At 43.3% G+C, this 27,209-nt stretch overlaps 2 protein-coding genes across 2 annotated transcripts in view; both read right to left on the minus strand.

Annotated features, from left to right (window-relative positions):
- LOC126235196 (phospholipase B1, membrane-associated-like) overlaps positions 1-27,209 on the minus strand; it is a 270,467-nt gene that overhangs the window by 190,980 nt on the left and 52,278 nt on the right. The window contains exon 2 of the mRNA XM_049943928.1: positions 11,511-11,784. Coding sequence (XP_049799885.1) covers positions 11,511-11,708 — 198 coding nt within the window. The 5' untranslated portion in view covers positions 11,709-11,784. The remainder of the gene's footprint in view (positions 1-11,510; positions 11,785-27,209) is intronic.
- LOC126239044 (acidic leucine-rich nuclear phosphoprotein 32 family member B-like) lies at positions 19,054-19,419 on the minus strand. Its single transcript, XM_049947834.1, has one exon. It carries the CDS (start codon positions 19,417-19,419, stop codon positions 19,054-19,056), a length of 366 nt encoding a protein of 121 aa, XP_049803791.1.

Consider the following 27,209-nt stretch of genomic DNA (forward strand, 5'->3'; position numbering starts at 1 on the left):
ATGGTCGAGGGGACACTGAGTAGTGCACGGTACATCCAAACCGTCATCGAACCCATCGTTCTACCATTGCTAGACCGGCAAGGGAACTTGCTGTTCCAACAGGACTATGCACGTCCGCATGTATCCCGTGCCACCCAACGTGCTCTAGAAGGTGTAAGTCAACTACCCTGGCCAGCAAGATCTCCGGAGCTGTCCCCCATTGAGCATGTTTGGGACTGGATGAAGCGTCGTCTCACGCGGTCTGCACGTCCAGCACGAACGCTGGTCCAACTGAGGCGCCAGGTGGAAATGGCATGGCAAGCCGTTCCACAGGACTACATCCAGCATCTCTACGATCGTCTCCATGGGAGAGTAGCAGCCTGCATTGCTGCGAAAGGTGGATATACACTGTACTAGTGCCGACATTGTGCATGCTCTGTTGCCTGTGTCTATGTGCCTGTGGTTCTGTCTGTGTGATCATGTGATGTATCTGACCCCAGGAATGTGTCAATAAAGTTTCCCCTTCCTGGGACAATGAATTCATGGTGTTCTTATTTCAATTTCCAGGAGTGTAACAACAGTTAGAAGTTTAAGTCCACTAAATTTAACCACACCTGCACAGCATTCAAACACCTATTCAGTGCAGTACTTTGAAACATCAATTGACTCAAGTGGGATACCGTTTTTCACATACATGGTTACTCCCCCACACCGCAAAGAGCTCCTAGAAAAGCTGCCAGCCAACCTTTATCCTGGTAAAGGAAGCCTCTGAATTATCTCCTTATTTAAGAAGTGTTCAGATGTACCAATAATTTCAGAGTCAACATCTATAAGCAGTTCACTGACTTTGTTTCTAATGCCTTGTATATTTTGATGAAATATACTAATTCCCTCATTACTCGGATAACTAAGCTTTGTCGAAAGTGGTTTCTTTGTTAGAGAGACCTCCCTTAAGCAGGAATACCTATCAGCTGACTTCAATCTAAAAAGAGTGCAGCTCTAAGACCCATTAGTACAGGAATTTTCCCGTGAGTGATCCCACCACCCCCACCTATGCTGTCACCTTTAAGATTTGCCAACCTCCCCTTTCCTTGCCTGTTGACGTGCAGGCCATGTCTATTGAAACCCGTCCTGCTGATAGACTCCACCGACACCACTGAAATGTGACTCATGCCTTCTGTCATCAGCGCACCCCCAAGTCTCATGTTATTACGCTTGACGGCTGTATTAAGATGAGGCCGATCGTGACGCTGAAACAGTTCCACGAAATGCACATTCGTGTTGCCAGTATGAGTGGCTATCTTTTCCTTGATTTCAGTATGGCATTTGACACTGTCCCGCATTGCCGTTTAATAACAATTTTAAAAAAATACGAGCTTAATCAGTATCGGAGCAGACCTGCGATTGGATTTAACTCAACGCGTCGCTCTTAATGGAACTACATCGACAGATGTAAAGGTAATATCCGGAGTATCCGAGGGAAATGTGATAGGACCGTTGTTGTTTACAATATATATGAATGATCTAGTAAAAAGCGTCGGATGCTCTTTAATGCTATTTTCAGATAATGCAATTGTCTACACCAAAGAAGCAACGCCAGAACGTAGTAAGAATTTGCAGAACGACCCGCAGAGAATTGATGAATGGGGCAGACTCTGGCAGTTGACTCTGAACGTAAATAAAAGTAACATATTGCGCATACAGAGGAAAAGAAATCCACTACTATACAGCTGCACTAGTGATGACAAGCAGCTGGAGACTGCGTCTGCCGTAAAATATCCAGGCGTAACTATCCACAACTAAGTGGAATGACCATATAAAACAGATAGTGGGAAAAGCAGACACCAGACCCAGATTAATCGGAAGACTCTTAAGGAAATGTATAAGGCGTTTGTTCGCCCGATTCATGAGTTCTTCTCATCATCTGGGATCTCTATCAGGTAATACTGATAGAGGAGATGTAGAAGATCCAACCAAGAGCCTCGCGTTTCGTCAAGGATAGTTTAGCTGGCGAGAGAGCGTTACGGAGATGCTAAACAAACTTTACTGTAAGACGTTACAAGAGAGACGTTGTGCATCACTGAGAGATTTACTATTGAAATTTCGGGATAGCACTTTTCAGGAGGAGTCTGACAACATATAACTTCCCCCCACATACATCTCGCATATTGACCACGAGGAGAAACTTCGAGAAATTAGAGCCAATACAGAGGCTTGCCGACAATCATTCTTCCCAAGCACTATTCGTGAATAGAACAGCGTTGGCGGGATCAGATAGTGGTACCGAACGTACCCTCCGCCACACACCATTACGTGGTTTGTGGAGTATGATGTAGATGTAGTAAAGATGGCTTATAGACATTCTCGTCCCAAATTTCTGCCCTTCAGTTGAGCGGTCCAGTCTGCGTTTACCAGCGGAGCAGCTCGGATCTGCTTACGTCCAGGCTGCGAACTGCTCGAGGATGAGGCGGTAATTACAACGGCGGTACTCACGTGTGTTACTCGTTAAAACGATAGAAATGGTACATACTTTTCGAAAACATACGGTACTGTTTATGTCCTCTACTGAATATGCAAGGCCGGCCGTTGTGGCCGAGCAGTTGTAGGCGCTTCAGTCTGGAACAGCATGACTGATACGGTCGCAGGTTCGAATCCTGCCTCGCGCATGGATGTGTGTCATGTCCTTAGGTTGGTTAGGTTTAAGTAGTTCTAAGTGCTAGGGGACTGATAACCTCAGATGTTGTCCCATAGTGCTCAGAGCCATTTGACCATTTGAATATGCTAGACGGAAAGCATTCGAAATTGAACGTTTCTTGAGAGATGAAGTGCATATTAATTACACGGAGCCGCACTATTTACGTCAAGATGGTCGACGACGCTGCATGTGAAACGATTATAGAAACTGCCAAGCGATTCATGTTTCAACATATTAGCGACGTGTTAGTGGTCCATGCGGGCCTCGGCGTAAGCAGGACTCGAATGCTCGAGCTGCCCTTCGAAGTACCCGAATCAGTAACAACTGAATCACTCCAACCATACGGCTCAGTAATTAGTCATACAGCTGAACGTTGGGCAAGTTTTAGCACGTATCCACTGCTCAACGATTTTCGTCAGGTGTGAATCACCCTTACAATACATGTGTCCCCACATCTAAATACAGGCGGGTGAAGAGCCATTATTATCTATGGTGGCCAACCCTGGACGTGTTCTGGATGTGGTGGTGAAGGACATCTTCGATCTGGGTGCATGAAGAGGCTCGTGCAACTACCCGGCGGTAACCTACCAACGCAGGCCACCCCCACGTCACTACCTCTGGTATACGCGTCGGTGCTTAGCGAGGAGGCGACGCTGAGGTCTGAGCGTATATTCGAAACAACACCACAGATGACGGAGGGACCATCAGGCCACAATGATGCTGAGATGGCTGATACACCACTCCAGCCACACACGTTGCAGGTGAAAGATCACGAGGACGACCACACAACAAAAGGCATGGAAACTGGAGTGGAGAGGTCCACAGACGGTGCGGCAACGGTGATGCAACAGGAGACGCAGGATTCAACAGCGTCGGAGGTCGAGATCAGGGCGTGTAAACAAAGTCGTGTCCATGCACAGTCAAATCGACCCCGAGGTTTGTATTTTTTCTTGGGTGTAAAGGGTAATAAAACAAACGATGTCATTTATATTTTATTCACCTAAATAATATTTTTATTTGCTTATCATCCTTTAATCTCATAATCTTTTACTTTTTTATTTATTCCAGTCTTTGACCACAAGTCCTTCGACGATGACCGGTTTCAGCCAATAATGACCATCTTCAGATCTAAGAATTCTAACATTTTGCAGCCCTTTGAGCAAGTGTGATAGTTGAACATGTAACACGTCAGCCACAGTTGCAAATAGAAACCAATCTTTACCCAGGTTTCAGGCAAAATAATTTGGTCTTCTTCAGAAGTCACTGGCTTCTGAAGAAGGCCAAATTTTTTTGGCTGAACAATTTTGGTAAACATATATGGATACAGTGATCAATACAGTATTATATTTAAACTAAAGTTCGGTCTTGATCACAACACTTGTGTCTCAATAACATAGGCGACCGGTTTCTGTTATCTTTACATAACCATCTTCAGACCCATGGCTTCCTTGGAGGATGGTTATATAAAGATAACCGAAACCGGTCACTTATGTTATTGAGACATAAGTGTTGTGATCAAGATTGAACTTTAGTTTAAATATAATTTTGGCTGAAACCTGGGTAAAGATTGGTTTCTATTTGCAACTGAGGCTGACGTCTTACATGTTCATCTTCAGATCTGTTCTACACCATGTTGCTTTTTGATTTCACTTAATAACTGATGTCACTTAATTATCAGTCTCCAGTGTGGGGCTATCTCACTGTTAACTTTCATGCTATGTGAGTGGTATCACAGATAATTTTGAAAGATTCGCTACATTTTGACGACCAACGTGAGAAAACATAAGTAGTAATCTGATTCAAGGATTCGAAGAATTCTCGATTCGCTACAGTTTTGGAGCCTAACATGGCGCGATCTCGTGTGTCATATACATGGCATTTTTCGATTTACTACACTTGTTAGTGATGATCCAGCCACTGGATACCACGTCCTATGGCCTGCGGCTTCGCTGGCACTGATTCTCACTATGGCCATTAATTTTAACCCTCTCTGATCCTAATGTTTCACTAATTTCGCAGTTATTGCAGTGCATGCGCTATTTTCGATTCCAGCCGCTGGCTGCACTTCTCTGGCTTTATTCCCTAGCGGCGGCCTTCGTGTCGTCTCGCTAGAGACAACCTTGCGGCTTAAAGGAATTTCAATGGTAGGCTCTGCTCTCTGCTGATGTTTTGTCTGGCTGGCCGTTCCGCTCACTGAGAATGGACGCATGTTCAAGTTGTTGCGGACGGTAACGATGTCATTTGAAGAATCATTACTTCCCTCTGTCTTCGCACAAAGCGGGTTTCGTCTTCTGAGTCGGCCAGTACCCGTTTCTGGTCCGCTGGTTCATGGATGTTGCGCTGCCAGCATTTTTGCTCCTCCGGGTTCCGGCGTAGAAATAAGTGGTATTTCTTTTGCGTGTGATTAAGTGTTGGATGAGATTTGTGGAAGCCTCTGTTCTTTGCTGAGACTTGGGTTCACGCCGATTGTGTCTGTAGCTCTCTCTAGCGGCCGTTATTTGGCTTGGTTTTAGAGGTGGATCAGCATGCTTGGCAATCAGAACATTCCCGAGTTATTTTCAAGGCAGTTGTAAGAGGGGAGGGGGAGGGTCACACTGCGGCCGTCTATACTTCAGTTATTATCTGATTTAATATAGAGACTCTTTAAATTCTGTGCTTGTGCCTTAATTTTTATGCCCAAGGGTTCAAACCTCGCTTTATCTCTTGTATTCAAAGCACTCATGTCTTCATTCTTAAGAACTATATCTGTATTTCATTCTGAATGATCAGGTGTTCAAATTATTTTAAAATATTTGTGTATTCATTTGTCAGCTTGTTTTGTGTATTAAATGGGCAAATGTTCTCCAGTTCCGAGTGCATACACCCACATGCAATCTGTAATTTGTATATGCTATAGGATTTTTAACCCCTGTATGTTTCAAAGGCTGCGCTGAACCCCTTAACTGTTTGATACGTGGCCTGGGCTAAAGTTCGTAACCTTCCCTTGGATAATCCATTAAATTTTAGCCCTCTTCTAACCATTCTGTGAATTTGTTAACCAAAGCATTTGTTTCTCCTTTGTGGTGAGTTAATCATTTTAAAATTTTTGTGACTGTGGTAACTGTTGACATATTGAATTTAAAAAGATTGCCGCAATTCTATATATACCAGCTCCTCGTCCAAGCTGTGGAGGTCCAAGGGATGTCTACTGGCCGCCATGTCATTGTGGTGACACGTGGATGCAGCACGGAGGGGCATGTGCCCAGCACACTCCCCTCCTGGCGCCTTTGCAGACTCTCGAGTTCGTGGAGCTGCTACTAATCAGTCAGGTAGCTCCCCAATTGCCCTTACGAAGGTGAGTGGACCCCGTAACAGTCTTCCCACCAAGGACAAATCCTTGGCAGTACCGGGAATCGAACCCGCGTCCTAGACTACCCACTCAGCTACGTAACGCTTGTACTGAAAGCTCCTTGTAATTGTCTTTCGAAACTGTAACCAAATGCCTCTGATTTTGGCTCAATGAACCCTTTCGCTGCTACACACGTGCTCTTCGCATTCCATGTTTATGTTACGGCCGTACTGCTCAAAAATGGCTCTGAGCACTATGGAACTTAACTTCTGAGGTCATCAGTCCCCTAGAACTTGGAACTACTTAAACCCAACTAATCTAAGGACATCACACACATCCATGCTCGAGGCAGGATTCTAACCTGCGACCGTAGCGGTCGCGCGGTTGCAGACTGTAGCGCCTAGAACCGCTTGGCCATCCCGACCGGCGCCGTACTGCTCTCCAGATGCTGGTACCCGTGCTGAGAGACGGGGTTCCGGACGTTATGAAATACTTATCATCCAATTGTAAGGGGTCCGTAGGCCCTTACTATAAGTTTGCACTCGGCACAGGTCGATAGGGCAAACAATCGATAGTGTCGGGTTGCGAGAGCGAGTGTGAGTTGAGTCAGTTCCCAGGTTGCGGGCGAGCCGTGCGGAGGCCGGTTGCTGTGATACAAGGCTTACCGACAAAGGGAGTGGCCATCGCCGCGGTTTAACCCCTTTGTGTTAGAATAATACGGGAAAGTGAAAAAGTATAATTACGTGAGTGATCAGTGATATTTCTGTGCCGATATTTGTGGTTTCGCGTCTACCGCGCCGGCATCATTTGGATTGCAGTGTTGGATTGCAGTGATTGTATTTAGCGTGTGACAATAATGAATAACGAAGAGGCCTGTGCTGAGATTAGCCGTTATTAAATATGTATGACGAAGGCAGTGGCTGTCTCCTTTTCTTGTGTTTTTGAGACGAATATAGGTCTTGATTAGTGAAGCTGTGTTGGCGTTTTTCTTGTCACTAGACATTTCATTATTACAGCATTTGAGAAGGACAAAAATGGAATGTAACAACTCCGTGGCAGTCAAATCCGATTGCCAGCCCCATTAGGTACACGGTCACATTAATTAATTATTATTTGGGCTGCTATTCAGATCCCGATCGAGCGGGATACATAAAATCGGAGTGTTACACAATTTTTCGAAAATCATTAGGTGCAAAAAATAAATTATTTGTGCACATATTACAGTCTTATCTCTTCACTCGACAAGGTTCAAATGGCTCTGAGCACTATGGGACTCAACTGCTGAGGTCATTAGTCCCCTAGAACTTAGAACTAGTTAAACCTAACTAACCTAAGGACATCACAAACATCCATGCCCGAGGCAGGATTCGAACCTGCGACTGTAGCGGCCTTGCGATTCCAGACTGCAGCGCCTTTAACCGCACGGCCACTTCGGCCGGCCACTGGACAAGCATCTGAGTTTCTCTTCGTTATCTGTCATATTTACAGCGCTACATGGAATTACGTGAAGTAGTGAACGAAATTTTATAGTTTACAGAGGGAAAAACGTAGTGTGTAAACTTTGCTTATGGTAGATTTTAGCTCATATGTTGCAGTGAATAAAATGTAGATAAGACGTCGCAATTTTATTACAAACTGAGAGCAGAACGGTTCCTCATTCTATTCTCGAGTTCTACATCTACTTCTACACGGATACCCTGCGAATCACACTGAAGTGCGTGGCAGAGGGTTCATCGAACCACCTTCAGAATTCTCTATTATTCCAATCTCGCATAGCGCGCAGAAAAAACGAACACTTACGTCTTTCCGCGCGAGCTCTGATTCCTCCTATTTTATTACGGCGATAGTTTCCCCGTATGTAGGTCGGCGTGAACAAAATATTTTCGCATTCGGAGAAGAAAGTTGGCTTCTTTTTTAAAAAAGAAAATGATCGCTCCAAATCCTCTGTCATTTCGGTGACACTCTCTCCCCTATTTCGCAATACTACGAAACGTGCTGCCCTTCTGTGAAGTTTTTCTATGTACCCCGTCAATCCTATCTAGCAAGGATCCCACACCGCCTTAGCAGCATTCTGAAAGAGGACAGACTACCGTAGCTTAGACAGTCTCTTTAGTAGATCTGTTACATTTTCTAAGTGTCCTGCCAATAAAACATAGCCTTTGGTTAGCTTTCCCCATAACATTTTAAGTGTTCTTACAATTGAGATTGTTCTTAATCATAATTCCCATGTATTTTGTTGAATTTACGGCCTTTAGATTTGACTGATTTAAGTTAACCGTTTCCTTTTAGCACTCATGTATATGATCTCACACTTTTCGTTATTTAGGGTCAATAGCCAATTTTCGCACCATACAGATATCTTTTCTACATCGTTTTGCAATTTGTTTCCCTCTTCCGATGACTTTACTAGTCGATAAGCGACAGAGTCATCTGCAAACGCCGCACGGGGTAGCCGCGCGGTCCAGGGCGTCTTGTCACTGTCCGCGCGGCTCTCCCCGTCGGGGGTTCGAGTCCTCCCTCGGGCGTGGGTGTGTGTGTGTGTGTGTTGTCCGTAGGGTAAGTTAAGTTAGATTAGGTAGTGCGTAAGGTTAGGGACCGATGATCTCAGCAGTTTGGTCCCATAAGACCATACCACAAATTTCCCATTTCCCATCCGCAAATAACCTAAACCGGCTGCTCAGATTGTCTCCCAAATCGTTTATATAGATACGAAACAGCAAAGGGCCTATAACACTGTCTTGGGGAACGCCAAAAATCACTAATGTTTTACTCGATGAGTCTCCGTCAATTACTGCGAACTGTGACCTCTTTGACAGAAAATCACGAATCCAGTCACATAAATGAGTCGATGTTCCAGAAGCACGCAATTTCACTGCAAGCCGCTTGTGTGGTACAGTGTCAAAAGCCTTCCGGAAATCCAGAAATACGGAATAAATTTGAAATCCGTTGTCAATAGCACTAAACACTTTATGTTAGTAAAGGGCTAGTTGTGTTTCACAAGAACGATGTTTTCTAAATCCGTGTTGACTGTGTATCAGTGGACCGTTTTCTTAGAGGTAATTCATAATGTTCGAACACAATATATGTTCAAAAATCCTGCTGCATGTCGATGTTAATGATGTAGGCCTGTAATTTAGTGAATTACTCTTACTACCAATCGGGTTTTATATCCGACGGACGGTCGCGTGCGACGTGTCCGTTCACATGGTTGTGCATGCAGAATCATGTGTCATAGCAATCGTCGTACCTCAAACGATTCAAGATATCGAAAAGAGATTTTTCGCAAATGATGGCAGGCAATGAGACACGTGAGTTGGTGTGATAAATACTCGAAACACTTTTATTCGCCGTGTTGTGGAAGTAATTCGTCCGCAGTGGTCGGTAGCTCAGGATGCATACAGACGTCCATAGCACTGTAGAAAAAGACAAGCTATATGCGTATACACGTCTGCAGTGCCTGGATAATAGCGCAGCAGAACTGGTATAGAAGTCCATAGCTGCACAAGGATTAGATATACAGGGTGAAGCGAAATTCGCGTACTCGGGCTTCGCAGCGCGATTTCACACATGGCAGCGACAAAAAATGTCTGTCACAAAATTTCGTCCGGCGAGTACGTTAGGCAGAAAAAGGACGTTAAAGAGTGGCAATCTGGCAACACTGTAACCACATGTACAGTAACTAGCTTTGTCAACATATCAGAGTTATGCTGTACAGTTGGTGCAGTAGACAGAGTTTTGGGTTAGCATGCAGGAGGTCGAGGGTTCGATCCTGGGTTCAAGAATACGTTTTTTATTTGGTAAATGAAGTCCAAGTGGTATGGTATCTGGCATCTTAATCATCAACAGTGATTGCAGCGGATCCTCTGGAAATATTTGAACCTACATAAGACAATCGTAGAAATGGAACAGTGGTCTGTTCTGAAAGATGCCCTTTCCACGTCGTGGGCTCGAATTTATTCGCACCACTTCCTCTATTAGAAGCGAAACCTGTTTTCTTTGTACCCTCCGCTAATGGTCACATAGATTAGTACCAACTATTATTCTTGCCTCGTTTAGGTCCATTACATTTCCTTTGGGCCTTACGTTGCCAGTAGGACTAGCAATGTGCTTTGCGAATAATCTCCAAACTCGGCTACTATTTGTATGTGTTATCACCACGGCCCCATTAATTGTTTCAACTGTGTATTTCTTATTTGTCTAACCATGTGTTTGTTGTGTTCAGCGTTACAAAATGTTGTAAATTTACGGTACATGTGACATAAGAAACAGTTTATATTACAATATAAAATGTCATAATGAAATTAGCAAATAAAAAAAATGCACCCCAACCCAGGATTGAACTCTCAACCTCCTCCGTGCTAACCCAAAGCTCTATACACTGCGCAAACTGTGCGGCACGATTAAATTGTGCTGTCTGAGGTAGTTACCATACGTGTTGTTATAGTGTTGCCAGATTGTCACTCTTTAACGTCGTTTTTCTGCCGGATATACTCGCCAGACGAAATTTTGTGACAGACATTTTTTTATGGCTTCCATGTGAGGAGTCGTGCTGCGGAGCTCGAGTGCGCGAAGTTCGCTTCACCCTGTATATTTTCTTAAATATATCTGTCGTTCAAAAAACATTTTGCTGTGAATCATTGTTAATAGTCTTGAGTGTCTCTGGGGCATGTTCTTAGATGTTTCCTAGATTTGAGAAATCCCGTTTCTTAAAAACTGGAAATAAAAAGTGTGGTGTCACCGCCAGACACCACACTTGCTAGGTGGTAGCTTAAATCGGCCGCGGTCCATTAGTACATGTCGGACCCGCGTGTCGCCACTGTGTGATCGCAGACCGAGCGCCACCACACGGCAGGTCTCGAGAGACGTACGAGAACTCGCCCCAGTTGTACGACGACGTTGCTAGCGACTATACGGACGAAGCCTTTGCTCTCATTTGCCGAGAGACAGTTAGAATAGCCTTCAGCTAAGTTCATGTCTACGACCTAGCAAGGCGCCATTAGCCTTAGATAGCTTGTATCTAAAGAGTCTCACTTGTATCGCCACAATCTCCAGATGTCTCATCAAGAACGATGTATACAAAGGATGGATTAAAAGATAAGTACCAAAGGAGCTACGTACTTTTCTTTATAGCATTCATTAAGTCTCCTGTTTCAGACCTCACTCCATCCTTCGTGAGTTAGCGCGTGCATCTTGGCCGCCTCTTTCAATTAGTGTGCGTAGTGTTGGCAAGTCTGCCGACACAACAAAAAGAATAATAGGAAAAGTCTAAATGTTTGAGTCTTGTATGGCCTGCACCTTATCACTCCAAATACAAGCTGATTACCATTTCAAAAACCATCATAACACTTGTTTGCATGGTACAATCACACACTATCCGTGTGACCTAACGGACCGGGGATGTCAGTGGGAAACAGTCTGCAGTAGGGCCTTGCCACAAGCAACAAGTATTGTTATTAGATTCAGTCGTCGAGCACATAGCTTCACTAGGTTAGGACGGACGGTACCGACCTGCGGCACTTGCAGGTAGTTTTCAACGCCAGAGGCAACGGGCGAGTCGCCCCTGAGGATCGCGAGTGTGGCGTTGAGCGGCCGTCGCTGGGCGGCGCCTGGAGCCACCAGCAGCACCAGGAGCGACGCGAGGGCGAGGTAGGAGGTCCGGCGCCTCGCCCGCACCCGCATCAGCGTCCGCGGCCGGGTGGCCGCCATGCCGGCGTTACCTGCTGCGCCCCAGCGGGCGGGCGCCGCTTGCGCTCATGTCCGCCGGCCGGCCGCTGCTCCCCGTCTGCCAACAGTAAAACAGCGCGCGTCAGTCAGTCGCTCTCCAAGGAGAGTGTACGCTGCTGTTCACTTGTAGGTAGTTCTAGCGTTCGTACACTTAAGTTATGAGTTACGAGTGTGAAGTGCGGGAAGACACTGTCCTTCTTCGCTCAAATGAAGCACCAGAACATAGGTTAAAAAAATAGAGAAATAAAAAATAAAAATTAGAGAGATAACGACGCACCACGAATGTACTATCCGAATGGGACGTAAATCGGTAGACTTTGTACATGTACAGACTAACAAATGATTTTAGTTCCATAGATGATTTATTCAAGACAAAGATCTTCACAAATTGAGCTGGTCATCGGGTCTCAGTTCGAAGTGCGACTCATCACTAAAGACAATTCTACTACCATAGCAACCTGATTATCGCCCGCCATACGGCCCGACAACTAGGAGAGATGTTGCGCGCTGCCATTTCATTTCGTAGCACAACCCCTTCGATTGTCATCCGAGGCACCCTTACAGCACAACGGTACGTTGAACGATATTCTACGCCCCTTTTTGTTGCCATTCAAGGTAAGCTATCCTGGGCTTACATTTCAGCAAGATAATGCCAGTCCGCACATAGCGAGAGTTTCTACTGTTTGTCTTGGTACATGCCTAACCCTACCTTGGTCAGCAAGTGCTCCAAATCTCTCTCCAGTTGAGAACATTGGAACATTAGGGACAGGGCCCTTCAACCTGCTTGGCAGTTTGGTAATCGGGTCTACCAATTGGACAAAATTTAACACGATATCCCTCAGGAGTACATCCCACAACTCTATTAATCAAGGCCAAACAGAATAGCTGCTTGCAATAAGGACCAGAGGTGTACCAACATATTATTGACTTGCTCAATTTGTGAAGCTCTTTCACATGAATAAATTATTACATCACAGGGTGGTCCATTGATCGTGACCGGGCCAAATATCTCACGTGGTAAGTGTCAAACGAAAAAACTGAAAAGAACGAAACTTGTCTAGCTTGAAGAGGGAAACCAGATGGCGCTATGGTTGGCCCGCTAGATGGCGCTGCCATACGTCAAACGGATATCAACTGCGTTTTTTAACTAGGAACCCCCATTTTTATTACATATTCGTGTAGTACGTAAAGAAATATGAATGTTTTAGTTGGACCACGTTTTTCGCTTTGTGATAGATAGTGCTGTAATAGTCACCAACATATGGCTCACAATTTTAGACGAACAGTTGGTAACAGGTAGCATTTTTAAATTAAAATACAGAACGTAGGTACGTTTGAACGTTTTAATTCGGCTGTTCAAAAATGGTTCAAATGGCTCTGAGCACTATGGGACTTAACTTCTGAGGTCATCAGTCCCCTAGAACTTAGAACTACTTAAACCTAACTAACCTAAGGACATCACACACATCCATGCCCGAGGCAGGATTCGAACCTGCGACCGTAGCGGTCGCGCGGTTCCAGACTGTAGCGCCTAGAACCGCTCGACCACTCCAGCGGGCATTTCGGCTGTTCTAATGTGATACATGTACCTTTGCGAAGTTACCATTTCTGAGAACGCGTGCTGTTACAGTGTGATTACCTGCAAATGTAATAAATGCTCAAAATGATGTCCGTCAACCTCAATGCATTTGGCAATATGTGTAACGAGATTCCTCTCAACAGCGAGTAGCTCGCCTTCCGTAACGTTCGCACATGCATTGACAATGCGCTGACGCATGTTGTCAGGCGTTGTCGGTAGAGCACGATAGCAAATATCCTTCGACTTTCCCCACAGAAAGAAATCCGGGGACGTCAGATCCGTTGAACGTGCGGGCCATGGTAAGGTTCCTCGACCACCAATCCACCTGTCATGATATATGCTATTCAATACCGCTTCAACAGCACGCGAGCTATGTGCCAGACATCCATCATGTTGGAAGTATATCGCCATTCTGTCATGCAGTGAAACATCTTGTAGTAACATCGGTAGAAATTTACATAGGAAATAAGCATACATTGCACCATTTAGATTGCCATAGATAAAATGGGGACCCAATTATCCTTCCTCCCATAATGCCGCACCATACATTAACCCGCCAAGGTCGCTGATGTTCCACTTGTCGCAGCCATCGCGGATTTTCCGTTGCGCAGTAGTGCGTATTATGCCGGTTTACATTACCGCTGTTCGTGAATGACGCTGCGTCGCTAAACAGAACGTGTGCAAAAAATCTGTCATCGTCCCGTAATTTCTCTTGTGGCCATTGGCAGAACTATACACGACGTTCAAAGTCGTCGCCATGTAATTCCTGGTGCATAGAAATATGGTACGGGTGCAATCGATGTTGATGTAGCATTCTCAACAGCGACGTTTCTGAGATTCCTGATTCTCACGCAATTTGTCTGTTACTGATGTGCGGAGTAGCCCCGACAGCAGCTAAAACACCTACTTGGGCATCATCATTTGTTGCAGGTCGTGGTTGATGTTTCACATGTAGCTGAATACTTCGTGTTTCCTTAAATAACGTAACTATACGGCGAACGGTCCGGACACTTGAATGATGTCGTCCAGGATACCGAACAACAAACATAGCACATGCCCGTTGGGCATTTTGATCACAATAGCCATACATCAACACGATATCGACCTTTTCCGCAATTGGTAAACGGTCCATTTAAACACGGGTAATGTATCACGAAGCAAATACCATTCGCACGCGCGGAATGTTACGTGATACCACGTACTTATACGTTTGTGACTATTACAGCGCCATCTATCACAAAGCGAAAAAAGTGATCCAACCAAAACATTCATATTTCTTTAAGTACTACATGAATATGTAATAAAAATGGGGGTTCCTATTGCAAAAAACTCAGTTGATATCTGTTTGACCTATGGCAGCGCCATCTAGCGGGCCAACTATAGGACCATCTGGTTTCCCCCTTCAAGCTAGACGAGTTTCGTTCTTTGTAGTTTTTTCGTTTGACACTTATTTCGTGAGATATTTGGCCCGGTCACTATCAGTGGACCACCTTGTGTGTGTAGCTTGATCCAGAACCAGAAGACAAGGAGGAAACGAAATGAAACTGTGGTGTCACTGCCAGACACCACACTTGCTAGGTGGTAGCTTAAATCGGCCGCGGTCCATTAGTACATGTCGGACCCGCGTGTCGCCACTGTGTGATCGCAGACCGAGCGCCACCACACGGCAGGTCTCGAGAGACGTATTAGAACTCGCCCCAGTTGTACGACGACGTTGCTAGCGACTATACTGACGAAGCCTTTGCTCTCATTTGCCGAGAGACAGTTAGAATAGCCTTCAGCTAAGTTAATGGCTACGACTTAGCTAGGCGCCAATTGTCACAGTGCTTGTATCTTACGAGTCTCATCTGTATAGTCAAGAGAGATGTACCAAAGGAAGCATTAAAAGTTAAGTATATTCCAAAGATACGTATTTTCTTTATAGCAGTCATTACGTATCCTGTTCCAGACTTGACGCCTGTCGGCGTGTGTGTACGCGTGCCTTTCGGCTTCCTTCTCAGTGTGGCGTAGCGAGCTTGTTACGCCACAACAGAAACCTCTCGGATTCGGAGGGTATTATCTGACGTTACTTCGGTGAGTATAATGTAGAGTTAAATTTACAAAGAACTTGACAATATGAACCTATTTATCAGTGTGACGTGGCTCTCTACTGGCGTGAATTCAGGCATTCATTCGTTTGAGAGGGTGTCCTGAAGCCACTGTACCCTTTCCTAAGGCAAGCTGGTCCACAACCGTTGTGACTGGTCCGTGATATCTTGTGGCGTAATTGACGTCAAAGCTGGGCCCACACGTGTCCTATTGGGACATAACTGGATATCTCGCTGGCCACGGAACTATCTCAACATCACACAGACAGTTCATAGAGCCACGTGTTACATAACGCAACCAGTAACATCGCTAAGCCCCTTCAGAATATTGAGAGGAAGGGGCCTCTCCCTAAGCCGCTGCCATAATTGCTGGCGATGATCATCTAGGGTAGTGCAGAACCGTGATTCATCGCTGGACACAAAGCAGCGCTATTTGTCAGCACTGCTTGCTTCGCGGTCAAGTACTGCTCCAGATGCAACCCTTTGTGTTGTTGTGTTAATGGCAGCCTTTGTGCGGACGGTAATTCCCTATTCTGGCTGCTGCTAGTCTCTGACCCATCGTGCAAGATGACACAGAATGTTGTAGGGAGGCCGTTACGTGTTCTCGGATAGCAGGTGGAGACGTGAAGGGGTTGTGATGTGGTTGGTGTGCAATACGGTGAACCTCGCTCGTAGTAGTCATACAAGATCAACTGGAACTTTGACGAGTACGCCTGCTGTCACGTTCTCATGGATCCGATATCGGGCCACTGTCGTATCCAGATACTCCACAAATCTAGATATTCCTCTATTCGCCCAGCCAGGCACCCACAATGTGGCACCTTTTGAATTCTGTGAGCTGTTGATAACGCTATCTCTGACGGTTACACAAAACCTCCGTATCCTTCAGAGTGATCCGTCAACGTATGATGGTGTTTACTCCCCTTATATGCCCTACCAGGCCTAGTAACAAGATTATACATGACCGACACTAATTCACTCTAGTGGCTGTTCTATCTGTCACAGAGAATTGCAACACTAAACACACGCCTGCTGACGATGTGTACGTGAATGAAGTCACGCTGACATCTGACCACGTCTTTTGGGTGTCTTTTTGTCGGACATAGTATTTGAAAATTTGTGTTAAAATCGAAGTAGATGGTAAAGGGTCAAAATTCAACTTTCTATATTCTAGTACTTGCAAGGCAATAATATCTGTGCGTAGTCTTTTCCTTCTGAGTTATTATTAAAGGAATAATTAATGTTAACTTGCAGCCAGAAACAAACCTACTGAAAACTGATTCACACCATATGTAGAATATACCTTAGAGAATAACCAGAATCATGTAGATGGTACATAACGTGGCTTCAGGAAAGATTAGTCAATATTCAAGACTGCAGTACGTTTTAAATTGCTCATAAGTGAAATGATACAGTTACGTTGCTGCACCTTTGGCTGACCTTATTGTTTTAGATTTTTAAATATGCAGATAGCTAAAAGAATATCTGGATGCGTAGGAAATTACGTCTACAGAGATGTTCTTCATTATGCCATGAAAATGAAATGATAGTGTGACATTTATTGGCCGGGATATCCCCTTCGGGGTTGAAAGTCTATGGAAAGCTCAGACACAAATGGTTCAAATGGCTCTGAGCACTATGGGACCTAACATCTGTGGTCATCAGTCCCCTAGAACTTAGAACTACTTAAACCTAACTAACCTAAGGACATCACACACATCCATGCCCATGGCAGGATTCGAACCTGCGACCGTAGCAAACTCAGACACCGTGGGGTGACAGGTACGTCAGAGTACAATAGTCTACACGTGAAAATGGAAGTGGGTGGCATTTCGATATTCCGGAGAAGTAGTACAGCAAGACTTTCTATAGGACACTTGCTTCATCTTTTTTGAGTTCCCCCCCCCCACACACACACACACACATAAACAATGTTTGTATCAGGTTAAGCAGCAGCAGCCGATGTGCGAAATTCGATTTATGTACCATACATAACAAAAGTCATAACAATACTCGAAGTAATTTTTTTCCTATCACAAATGTTCTATGGTTTTTGTTAAGTGTAACAATGTACTTTCCTAGTCCAAAATGTTTGAAACAAAAGGGAGCACCTCAAAAAATGCGATGTTTACTTCAAGTATCACAATGTTTTGCCTTAAACAAAACATTTTCCGTATCTAAATTGTTCTATGATGCTAAGTGCTCCACTGGAATCTCCAGGTGTAAAATACTTAAAGATTTTGTCATTTCCGTCTATTTTATTCGTAGTTCATAGAACAAACTCAGAAAATGCAATCAATGTCATTAACAGCCTAATATCGCTTTTTATATGGATGTGAACTTGGCATAGTAGACGCTAAGTACAATACGAACTTCTGAGAAATGTTGCAATGTTTACCAATCGGAACTAAGATACTAAGGCCTTCTAGATTGTTTGCAGACTATATTTTCTATAATCAGCTACTAAATAACGCCAAAATCTAATCAAAATACAAGATGTGAAACACACACTGAAAGACAACGTAGCCAGAAGACAACCGAAATGGGAGAAAAAAAAAAAACACTTTTAGGAAGGAATGGAGAAGGTGTACTGACTGTTTTACTTTAATATAATGTATCAATTAAACTGCATATTGTCATAATACGTCATAATACATTAGGTGAACTGCTATGTTAATATTCAACACAATATGACTACAGGTGGTGCTGGAACAAGACGGCTATGAAACGTTGCCAAAAACAATGACGCAACAAGACAGATGCGAAAGTCGATATCTATGGCCATACAATTGAAGTTGTACATTAAGTAGCACTTGTTGATTACTTGTTGGTCGCCGAAGTTTCATACTTGTCCCACACTTTTCAAGCGCAATGGAATCTCGTATTAAACATTTACACATATAAATTGCCAGTATTGCTTATTAAAATACACATGGTTTGGCTTTTTGAACCTACTAAAATAAATTATAGGTTAGTAGATGAACATAGTTCGATTTTGGTACCACACATTAAATTCATCAAAATACTTAAAAATTAGTTTCGTTACATTGTAAAAACACACATGAGCATTACCGCTGATCTGACTTGCAGCTTCAAGTGTACTTGTCGATGAGAGATTGAGGAATAAACAAAGTCATTCGAATAACAATCGCACTGACGACATCTGATGCTCACAAACTGGAGTTTCGGCTACTTCACCATTCATCCACACACATTTCCATGCTTGTAACACATTTGGCGTAGCTAAATGACAAGAATGCCTACCACAAGCAGACTTTTTGTTGATACGTCAAACTGCGTTTGTCCAACAAAAATCCCTTGGAAGCCGGAGTTGTTGAGACAAGTTTCCACCAGTATCTTTATCTTACCTAGTTTTGCTTGAACAGGCAATTTAGGAAGCATGCGGCCAATGGAGTAAATTCATCATTATTCATTTAAGCACTTGATTTCTTTATTTAAGACTTAATGTTCTTTTTGCAACCTACCACTCTGCAATTCTTTCACTTTATTTCCTGCAGCCATTGTAAACTTCAAACAATAATCAGTGGTCCTGGAACTTCCTTGTCATTAGGTTTTATTTCATTATCACGCAAATTATTGACGATCCCTTTAAAAGCTACTAGAAATTAGTCGCTCCACCAATTCAGCGGATATACGAGAACTAGAGACTTGCTGGCGATTCACCGGAGACAACCTTCCAGTTGTGAACGTCGTATTCCTCATCATAGTCGTTCTCTCGTTCTTCTTCGTTTTCTTCTTCTTCATTGTTACCTTCATCTTCATTATCATCACTAGAATCCCCATACTTCTCATCATAATTATCCTCTTCTGCTTCTTCTCCAGTATCTCCATGTTCTGTTTTCATAAGTACACTGTTCGCATTAGCTTTAACGTCTTCGTCTTCTCCTTTAGAAGTAGCTGCTCCAGTCTCTGTAGCGGCTGAATGCTTCTTCCAGCATAGCCTCAGCTTTGCTTGCCCTTTCTTTGCAGCGATAGTTTCTTGTGCATATTTAGCTGAAATTTTCATTTTGGCGAGATTTTTCTGTACCCAACATTAGATAGAGCTGCAATGGGGTCTGAAATTGAGAGTAATGTTATTCGCGATCGGGCCATGTCCCGAAGGCGGTGGAGTAATCGCCTGTTCGTAGGTCATAATAAGGAGACGCTTCGCTGCCTGGACGTGGGCTCTAGGGACAGTTTTGACTGGAACCGCTTCACAAGTTTTTAAGGAAACATTCCTGTGTACAACAATCTTTATCCATTTTAATACAGAGGCTGGACTGCAGCATATGAGAGGCCTCAATGACATGGTGGCTGCCAGTGAACAAAGCGCTGTATAGTCAGCAACTATCGCCCCGGCAGCCAACACAGCTTGCACTGTCAGTGTCGGGCAGAAGTGCCATCGGAGCTGCTGCTAAAGTGTAGCAGACACAGTTCCTGGTAGCCTGACTAATTCTTGGACACCACATACCATACCAGGAGAGACGCTATTAAATCGTAACATCTAGATTCCCCAAAGTCATTTGCGTGTGCACACACTGACGACGATGGACACCCTCAGGAACTGGTGTTTACTCTGTTACACAAAATTCGTTAGCAGTTATATTCCTTGAAAATATGTTTGTCTGTCCTACTTCTGGGATTGACCTTTATAGAAATATCCTTTCCACTTCAAGTGAACTGCCTACTGTGATATTTACTATCGCATTAGCTACAGACTCAGAGAACTTCAAATGAATTAAAACATGCCCCATTATTTCAGTGTCCCGCTTTTATCCACATTGGTTGAGTTGGGCAACTCTCTTAACCCTCAGTTTTTCATTACTAAATTGTGATCCGAGCTCCTGGGTAACTCTTAAAATCCAATGCCTTCTCTGAAGGCATAAAGAAATCCAGATGGCGTCTTCCCATATCTCCTGGCCTTTACCAAATATACCTTCTCCTGTCGTGACTTTGGAACAGTGTATCCGCTATTCAAAAAGATTTCGGGCTTGCAGCCGGTCGTCGTTAGTTTCCATCCACGATATTTCGACTGGACAACTGCCAGCCATCCTCAGGTGAGCCATCGAAGACTGACGAAGACGCCCTACGTTCCGTAATATATAGCGTGCAGCGAGTATTCTGCGCATGCGTCAAAATCATATGGAGAGACGAACCACTCCGCCCGCCAGCAGCGCCTTCGCTGGTGGAACTGTAGAACTCAGCTGTCTTCGGCGTTGTCAATTGCCGCGGCCATCGGAGTACTCTGACGTCTTCGTCTGGAGCAGATCTTAGAGATGACGGGGTTCCATGCATTATCTAGCTGGTAGCCATTGTCACGGTTGATGAGATTGTCTGTCATGCGAATTTTCACCGATTGTTTTATGACGGAGTCCCAAAAGGATGTTGCTGTGGCCAAAATTATTGTCTTGTCATACTCCATTGAGTGTCCAGTGGAAATGCAGTGCTCAGCAATTGCACACTTACTAGGTTGCAAAAGGCGAGTACAGCGCAAATGTTCAGTGCAACGTTCTTCTACTGTTCGCAATGTTTGTCCTATATATGACATGCCACACTGACAAGGTATTTTGTAAATTTCCGCCTTCCGCAATACCAGATCGTCTTTCACTGATCCCAGCAGGTCGGAAATCTTCGAGGGTGGACGGAAAATTACTTTCACTTCGAAACCGTGGAGGATTCTTCCAATTTTGAGGGAAATGTTGCCAACAAAGGGAAGAAAAGCTAAAGATTTAGTAGACGTGCTCTCTTTTTTCTCCACTCCATGTTTCTTTGGCTTAATTGCAAGTGCCTTGCTAATTTGCCGGGTAGAATATCCATTCTCTTTGAAAATCCTCTTCATATGGGGAAGCTCTTCAGGCAAACTGTCTGCATCTGACACTACATGAGCTCTGTGTACGAGTGTTTTAAGTACAGTCATTGTTTGCGATGGGTAATGGCAGCTGGACGGATTTAAATACAAATCAGTATGTGTGGGCTTACGATAAACCGAATGCCCCTGAGAGCCATCACTATCTGCCTAACTAGCACATCCAAGAAAGGGAGGCAACCATTTTTCTCTAATTCCATGGTAAACCGAATGTTCTCATGAATGGAGTTGAGGTGATCTAAAAACTCCATTAATTTTACTTCTCCATGAGGCCACACTACGAAAGTGTCTTTCACGTACCTCCAAAAAACAGTTGGTTTGAGGGCTGCTGATTCAAGTGCTCTCTCCTCAAAATCCTCCATAAAAAGGTTGGCCACCAAGGGAGACAAGGGGCTACCCATGGCGACGCCGTCAATCTGTTCAAAATCGTGGATGGGAGCTAACGACGACCGGCTGCAAGCCCGAAATCTTTTTGAATATTCAGTTCGCCGGGAAAATTTTAAATTTCACAGTGTATTCGCTATTAGTAGCTGAAATTTATTGCAGTACTCAGTTAGCCTTTCTCCTCTCTCATTCCTATTATCAAACCTATATTCTCCATTAACTTTGTCTTCTGTTCGTTCCCCTACTAACGCTTTTAAATCAACCGTGACTATGAGATTGTCATATCCATTTATAAACTGAATTATCAGTTCGTTGCCTCACATATTGTATCTCTTTACCTTCTGGTTGTGACACTAGCATGTTACCTAAACTAGCGTTGATTTGCTGCTAACTCCGATGAGAACAATCGTATCTCTGAACTGGTCACAGTAACACACCCCCTGTAACACACACCCTGCCTTTTGTTTTTGTGTCATCAGTATTCTGACGGGTCTGGTGCGGTCCGCAACGAATTCCTCTCCTGTGCTGATCTTTCCATCTCAGAGTAGGTCCTCAATTAGTTGCTGGATGTATCCCAATCTCTGTCTTCCTCTACTGTTTTTACCCACTACAGATCCCTCTAGTACCATGAAAGATATTCTCTAATATCTTAAAAGATTTACTGTCATCCTGTCCGTTCTTCTTACCAGTGTTTTCCATCTATCCCTTTTCTCTCCGATTCTGTACAGAACCTCCTGATTCCTTCCTTATCAGTCCACCTAATTTTCAACATTCGTCTATAGCACAACATTTGAAATTCTATTCTCTTCTTGTTCGGTTTTCCCAAAGTCTATTTCTCACTGCCGTACAATGCTGTGCACACTCTCAGGTTCTTCCCCTCAGATGAAGACTTCTTTGATACTAGTAAACTTCTCTAGGCCAAGAATGCCCTTTTTACCAGTACTAGTTTGCTTTATATATTCTCGTTGCTCCTCCGTCATGCTCTGTTTTGTTGCCTAATTAGCAGAATTCCTTAATTTCATCTACTTCGCGATCAGTAATTATGATCCAGAACGAAATTTTCGCTCTGCAGCGCAGTGTGCGCTGATATGAAACTTCCTGGCAGATTAAACCTACCGTCCAAACGAGCTACTGGCGGAAATAAAGCTGTGAGGACGGGTAATGACTCGTGCTTGGGTAGTTCAGATGGTAGAGCACTTGTACGCGAAAGGCAAATGTCCCGAGTTCGAGTCTCTGTCCGGCACACAGTTTTAATCTGCCAGGAAGTTTCAGTAATTATGATGTTAAATTCCTTGCTGTTCTCATTCCTGGTACTTCTCATTACTTTCATCTTTGTTCGATTTACTGTCAGTCTATATCCTGTACTCATCGCAAACTGTTCTTCCATTCAGCAGATCCTGTAATTCTTCTTCACTTTCACTGAGGTTAGCGATATAATCAACGAATCTTAATGTCGATATACTTTCACCATGAATTTTAATCCCACTCTTGAACCTTTCATTTACTTCCGTCATAGCTTGTATATATTGAACAGTAAGGATGAAATACAACAACCCTGTCTTAAACCCTTTTCAATCAGTGCGCTTCGTTCTTGGTCTTATTATTCCCTCTTAGTTCTTGAACATATTGCATATTACCCGTCTTTCCCTATAGCTTACGCCTATTTCCTAAGGATTTCGAATATCTGGCACGATTTTACACTGTCGAATGCTTTTTCCAAGTCGACAAATCCTATGTACGTCTCTCGATTTTTCTTCAATCTTGCTTCCATTATAAACCACAGGGAAGGGATCCCTGCCCTACCTTTCTAATTATAGCGAACACTTCTCCCATTTACTATTTTCTGCTGCTGAGGATATTGCTCCATATTCGTCGGAGCAGAAGTCCGTATCTTTCCATTTCACTTCAGTGATCCCCACTGTTTCTAGCCGAGTCTTCTTATTTCCTTTTTTTCAGGCACATTAAGATTTCTGACATTCTACTCTCCGACTCGTAGTCTGTTACCCTTTCATTGGGTGTTCAGTCTTTATCTCCAGGTTACTTCGCCCTGGGCGGTCCTCTCCCGCCACATTTTCTGTGGATATACATTATGCATCGTTATGCCGTTGATAATTGCAGATTGTTCCGCTTTTGAATAGCAGCTTCCCACCCGGTAACAAGGGCGACTCCTCATACCGGAAGTCTTCAGCCGCTGTTTCTGGTTATTTTTGTTCAGAATTTAAGTAGTGACTGGGTTCGAACACGCGACCCACCATATTCTCATTACTTGTAAAATACCTAACTCCTAAATCACGTGTCTACTTTTACTTAGCATGGAAAACTAATTTTCTGCACAACAATTATACTGGTACGTGCAGCACCTAACGCAAAATATATTAAGAGCCAAACCATATCCATTAAAATATAGTTCGGATTTAAATCAGCGATAAAGTATTATTTAGCGATAACTAAATAGTTCTACAAAGTAACTGCGTCAGTGTAGCGGCAGTCTTGTAAATACCAGTAAATCATTTTATTTCTCCATCGTTTGATGCCATTGTCTCTTAGCGATAACTTCAAGTTCTGGCAACCAGTGCTTATTTGCATCACTCTATGGAGAAACCCAGAGAAAGCCATGACCTCACAGTGGCTACTTTGTATGCAGATAAATGTAAAGTCCCAAACACAAAGCTTCCATGGTTTTGTTCGCCGAGCACGGGCTACAGGGTGTAGCAGGAAACACTCATTCATTTACACGAGACATTGGGAAAGACCTACACCATAGCGTGGGCTTAGAACAATGTAGATTACCAAAAGTAAGACATAAAAGAAATTACCTGTACTGAAATCTTCCTTTCAATACATATTCTGGTAATGTATCCTAATTTGTTGATAATACAAAGCATATAAACCATTACATGCTGTATGATTGTTGCACTGGTTTAGGACAATCTCTCTGTGACATGTGGACTCCAAGAGGTACTCTTCCAGTTGCAGAAACTTTAGGGCTAAGGAATCTTACTGTATGTGATATTAACATCTCCACCATTCACTCCATAAGAACGTTTCAGTTTGAAAACTTTTTTTTAGTAAAGGGATCTTGCTTTCACAGTATTTGAACCACACATGCTGTACATTTAAGTAGATAAGCATGTTAACTTCGTTAAACGGAAGGACGAATATTTAAAAAAATTAGTTTACATGTTTCACTAAACCCAGGTGGTTCTTTAATACTAACAAACATATATTTCGGTTTAAAACATTATGTTTATTTCTGAGAAGGCCTAATAGTTGTATTAAGTTTCTTAAAGTTCGATAGAAGACAAAAAAAAAAAAGAAAAGAACGCGCTCTTCAAACTTGGGGTAATGGCAATTCACACAATTTGGAGTCTGATAAAGTGCAACCTAGTAGCATTTCAGACGGCAGCAGTTTTCTTCGTGTACAGTACATATGTGTAGTCTGTTCTTTCGGACATGACCGAAAGAACGCTCACCATTTTGATGCAGCAGCCGCTATTAATTCAGACACAAAGGAATTACAGACATTTGTTGCGAGTGAGCATTGATTTAAATCCAAGGGCAAAGTCGAAAATTTGTGCCGGGCCGGGAATCGAGTCCGTGTCTTCTGTGTACTGTGGTTACAGCATCTGCCTAGTAAGCACCTGAGCCGGGCTCGGATTCAGGTCCGGCACAAATTTTCGACTTCCCCTTTGGTTTAAATCAGTGCCTACTCGCAGCAGTGTGTGTGTAATTCCTTTGTCTCTTAATTTGCCTAGTAAATAGCCTTCTTTAAGCTACAGGCAAACGCTACTAACTTTAACGTGAGAGTAGTAGTATTAACCAATCGAAACGCCAAAACAATGAGGCAAACTTACAAATACTAACATGAAAATTCCGTAGTTCCCTGGATCCTTCACCCAGTTAACAGTAGTTTTCGATCTAGTCCCCTTCGAGACTGCTCTTATGCAGTCGTGGAAACCATCCTGTCAGGTGTTTGATTTCAGCGATGTTACAGGAAATCTAGTTAGTGTGTTCTCAGGTGTCTCTTTGTCTGCGAGACGCTTTCTTGCTTCTTCCTTTCTCCTAAGCAGTCATGTTCGATCGTCAGACAGTTGGTGGCGACTTTCAGACCTAGCGAAAGTGTAATGTAGGTACTGTACGATGGATGTTTTTAATTTGATAAGATCTGCGGATCAGAGTCGAAAATCTCGAGAGAAAGAGAGACACGTGGAGGGTAACAAACGCTCCATCTCACCTTAACCAATTAGTACGAATGGCTACTTTCCTGTTAATCGCAGGTGGGATGTTATGAGTTTCATGGCCTCATGACTTAAGAGATATGCTGTAGTGCACGCGAACAAGCCATATTCTTTCTCATACGCATTACACACACATTGTTAATTAATACACAATTCTGCCAGTAATAAAATAAAATACATCAAATCTCTTTATTCCCACCAAGGTTGTCGGGAGAAATTCCTTCTCTGCGGAAGATGTACTGAATCTGGAAATAATTTTCTACAAATATCGGAACAAAAATCCTTCCTCCATTCTTGGTAGTGTTTTGATGAGTAGACCACAGAGTTATACAATGGATCGTCTTGCCAAATGTTTGTAGTGGGACTAAAATATTTGTCTTTCTGAAGTAAACCCCTTATATTGAGCTTCTTAATATTCCCTGAAAAATTTTCCAGCATAACAAGAGTGTTCTGTGTATTCTCTTCCAGCATCAGAAACGGAAGCGAATAAAACGGGGTGTAAAGGTCTCGTTAATGTTTTAACTACTGAGAGTATTAGAGAAAAAGAGCCATACGCGTTTTTCTAAAAGACCTTAACTGAGCACTGTGGACGTTGTATATCATTTAGGCAGTATATGTGCTAGAATAGCATAATCTATCAGTCTCTGCAAGACGATCACCTGCCTGGAGAGAATAAACATTTTTTAAAGACTGCATATATTGCCCAAATGTAGTATAATCTGAAAACGTCAAGGGGTCACACGAGAAGGTGTTTTTGGTAGGTTACAAAAACAGTATATTTAATTAGGAAAGTTCTTACCAACGATATATTTTGCAGCTAATAAGTAAGAAAAATCACTGGATAACAATAAATTTAGCTATGTACCATTTGATCCTTTTTGTTTCTGTTTTTAACCGTTACTAGGGACTGTATCTTGTTTTAGCATTTTCAGCTCTAGGATAAGCTATCAAGTCAACGACGAGAAACAATATGCAAACATCTGTTGATGATCCAAAATATGAATTAATCTCTCTTGATTTTCCACGTTTATTATACCCATTTACTTTGGACTGAGTACATTATTCCACATCACATAGCTGAAAGCTTTCTCTGGTACCTTTTCAAATCTGACACCAAACCTACCATCGCCGTCTAACTCTTAAATACAACCCCCTTTTCTTATGTCCGGTCAGCCAGTTTCGAGAAATACATGCCAGACAGATATTCCGATACGTTTCACATATAAGCTTGTGTACCTTTTGCGATAACGTAAGGACATCTCTCTCGAAAGCCGAAAGCAGCCGGAATTTTTGTCCGTAGCTCAACTGATCTGCGAGCTACTTTACTTC

The sequence above is a fragment of the Schistocerca nitens genome, chromosome 1 (assembly GCF_023898315.1).
Source record: "Schistocerca nitens isolate TAMUIC-IGC-003100 chromosome 1, iqSchNite1.1, whole genome shotgun sequence".
Classification (NCBI taxonomy): Eukaryota; Metazoa; Arthropoda; class Insecta; order Orthoptera; family Acrididae; genus Schistocerca; species Schistocerca nitens.

Bases quoted from the DNA above. Each gene is read 5' to 3' on its own strand.
- LOC126239044 (XM_049947834.1), bottom strand. From the start codon at position 19,419: ATGAAAATTTCAGCTAAATATGCACAAGAAACTATCGCTGCAAAGAAA.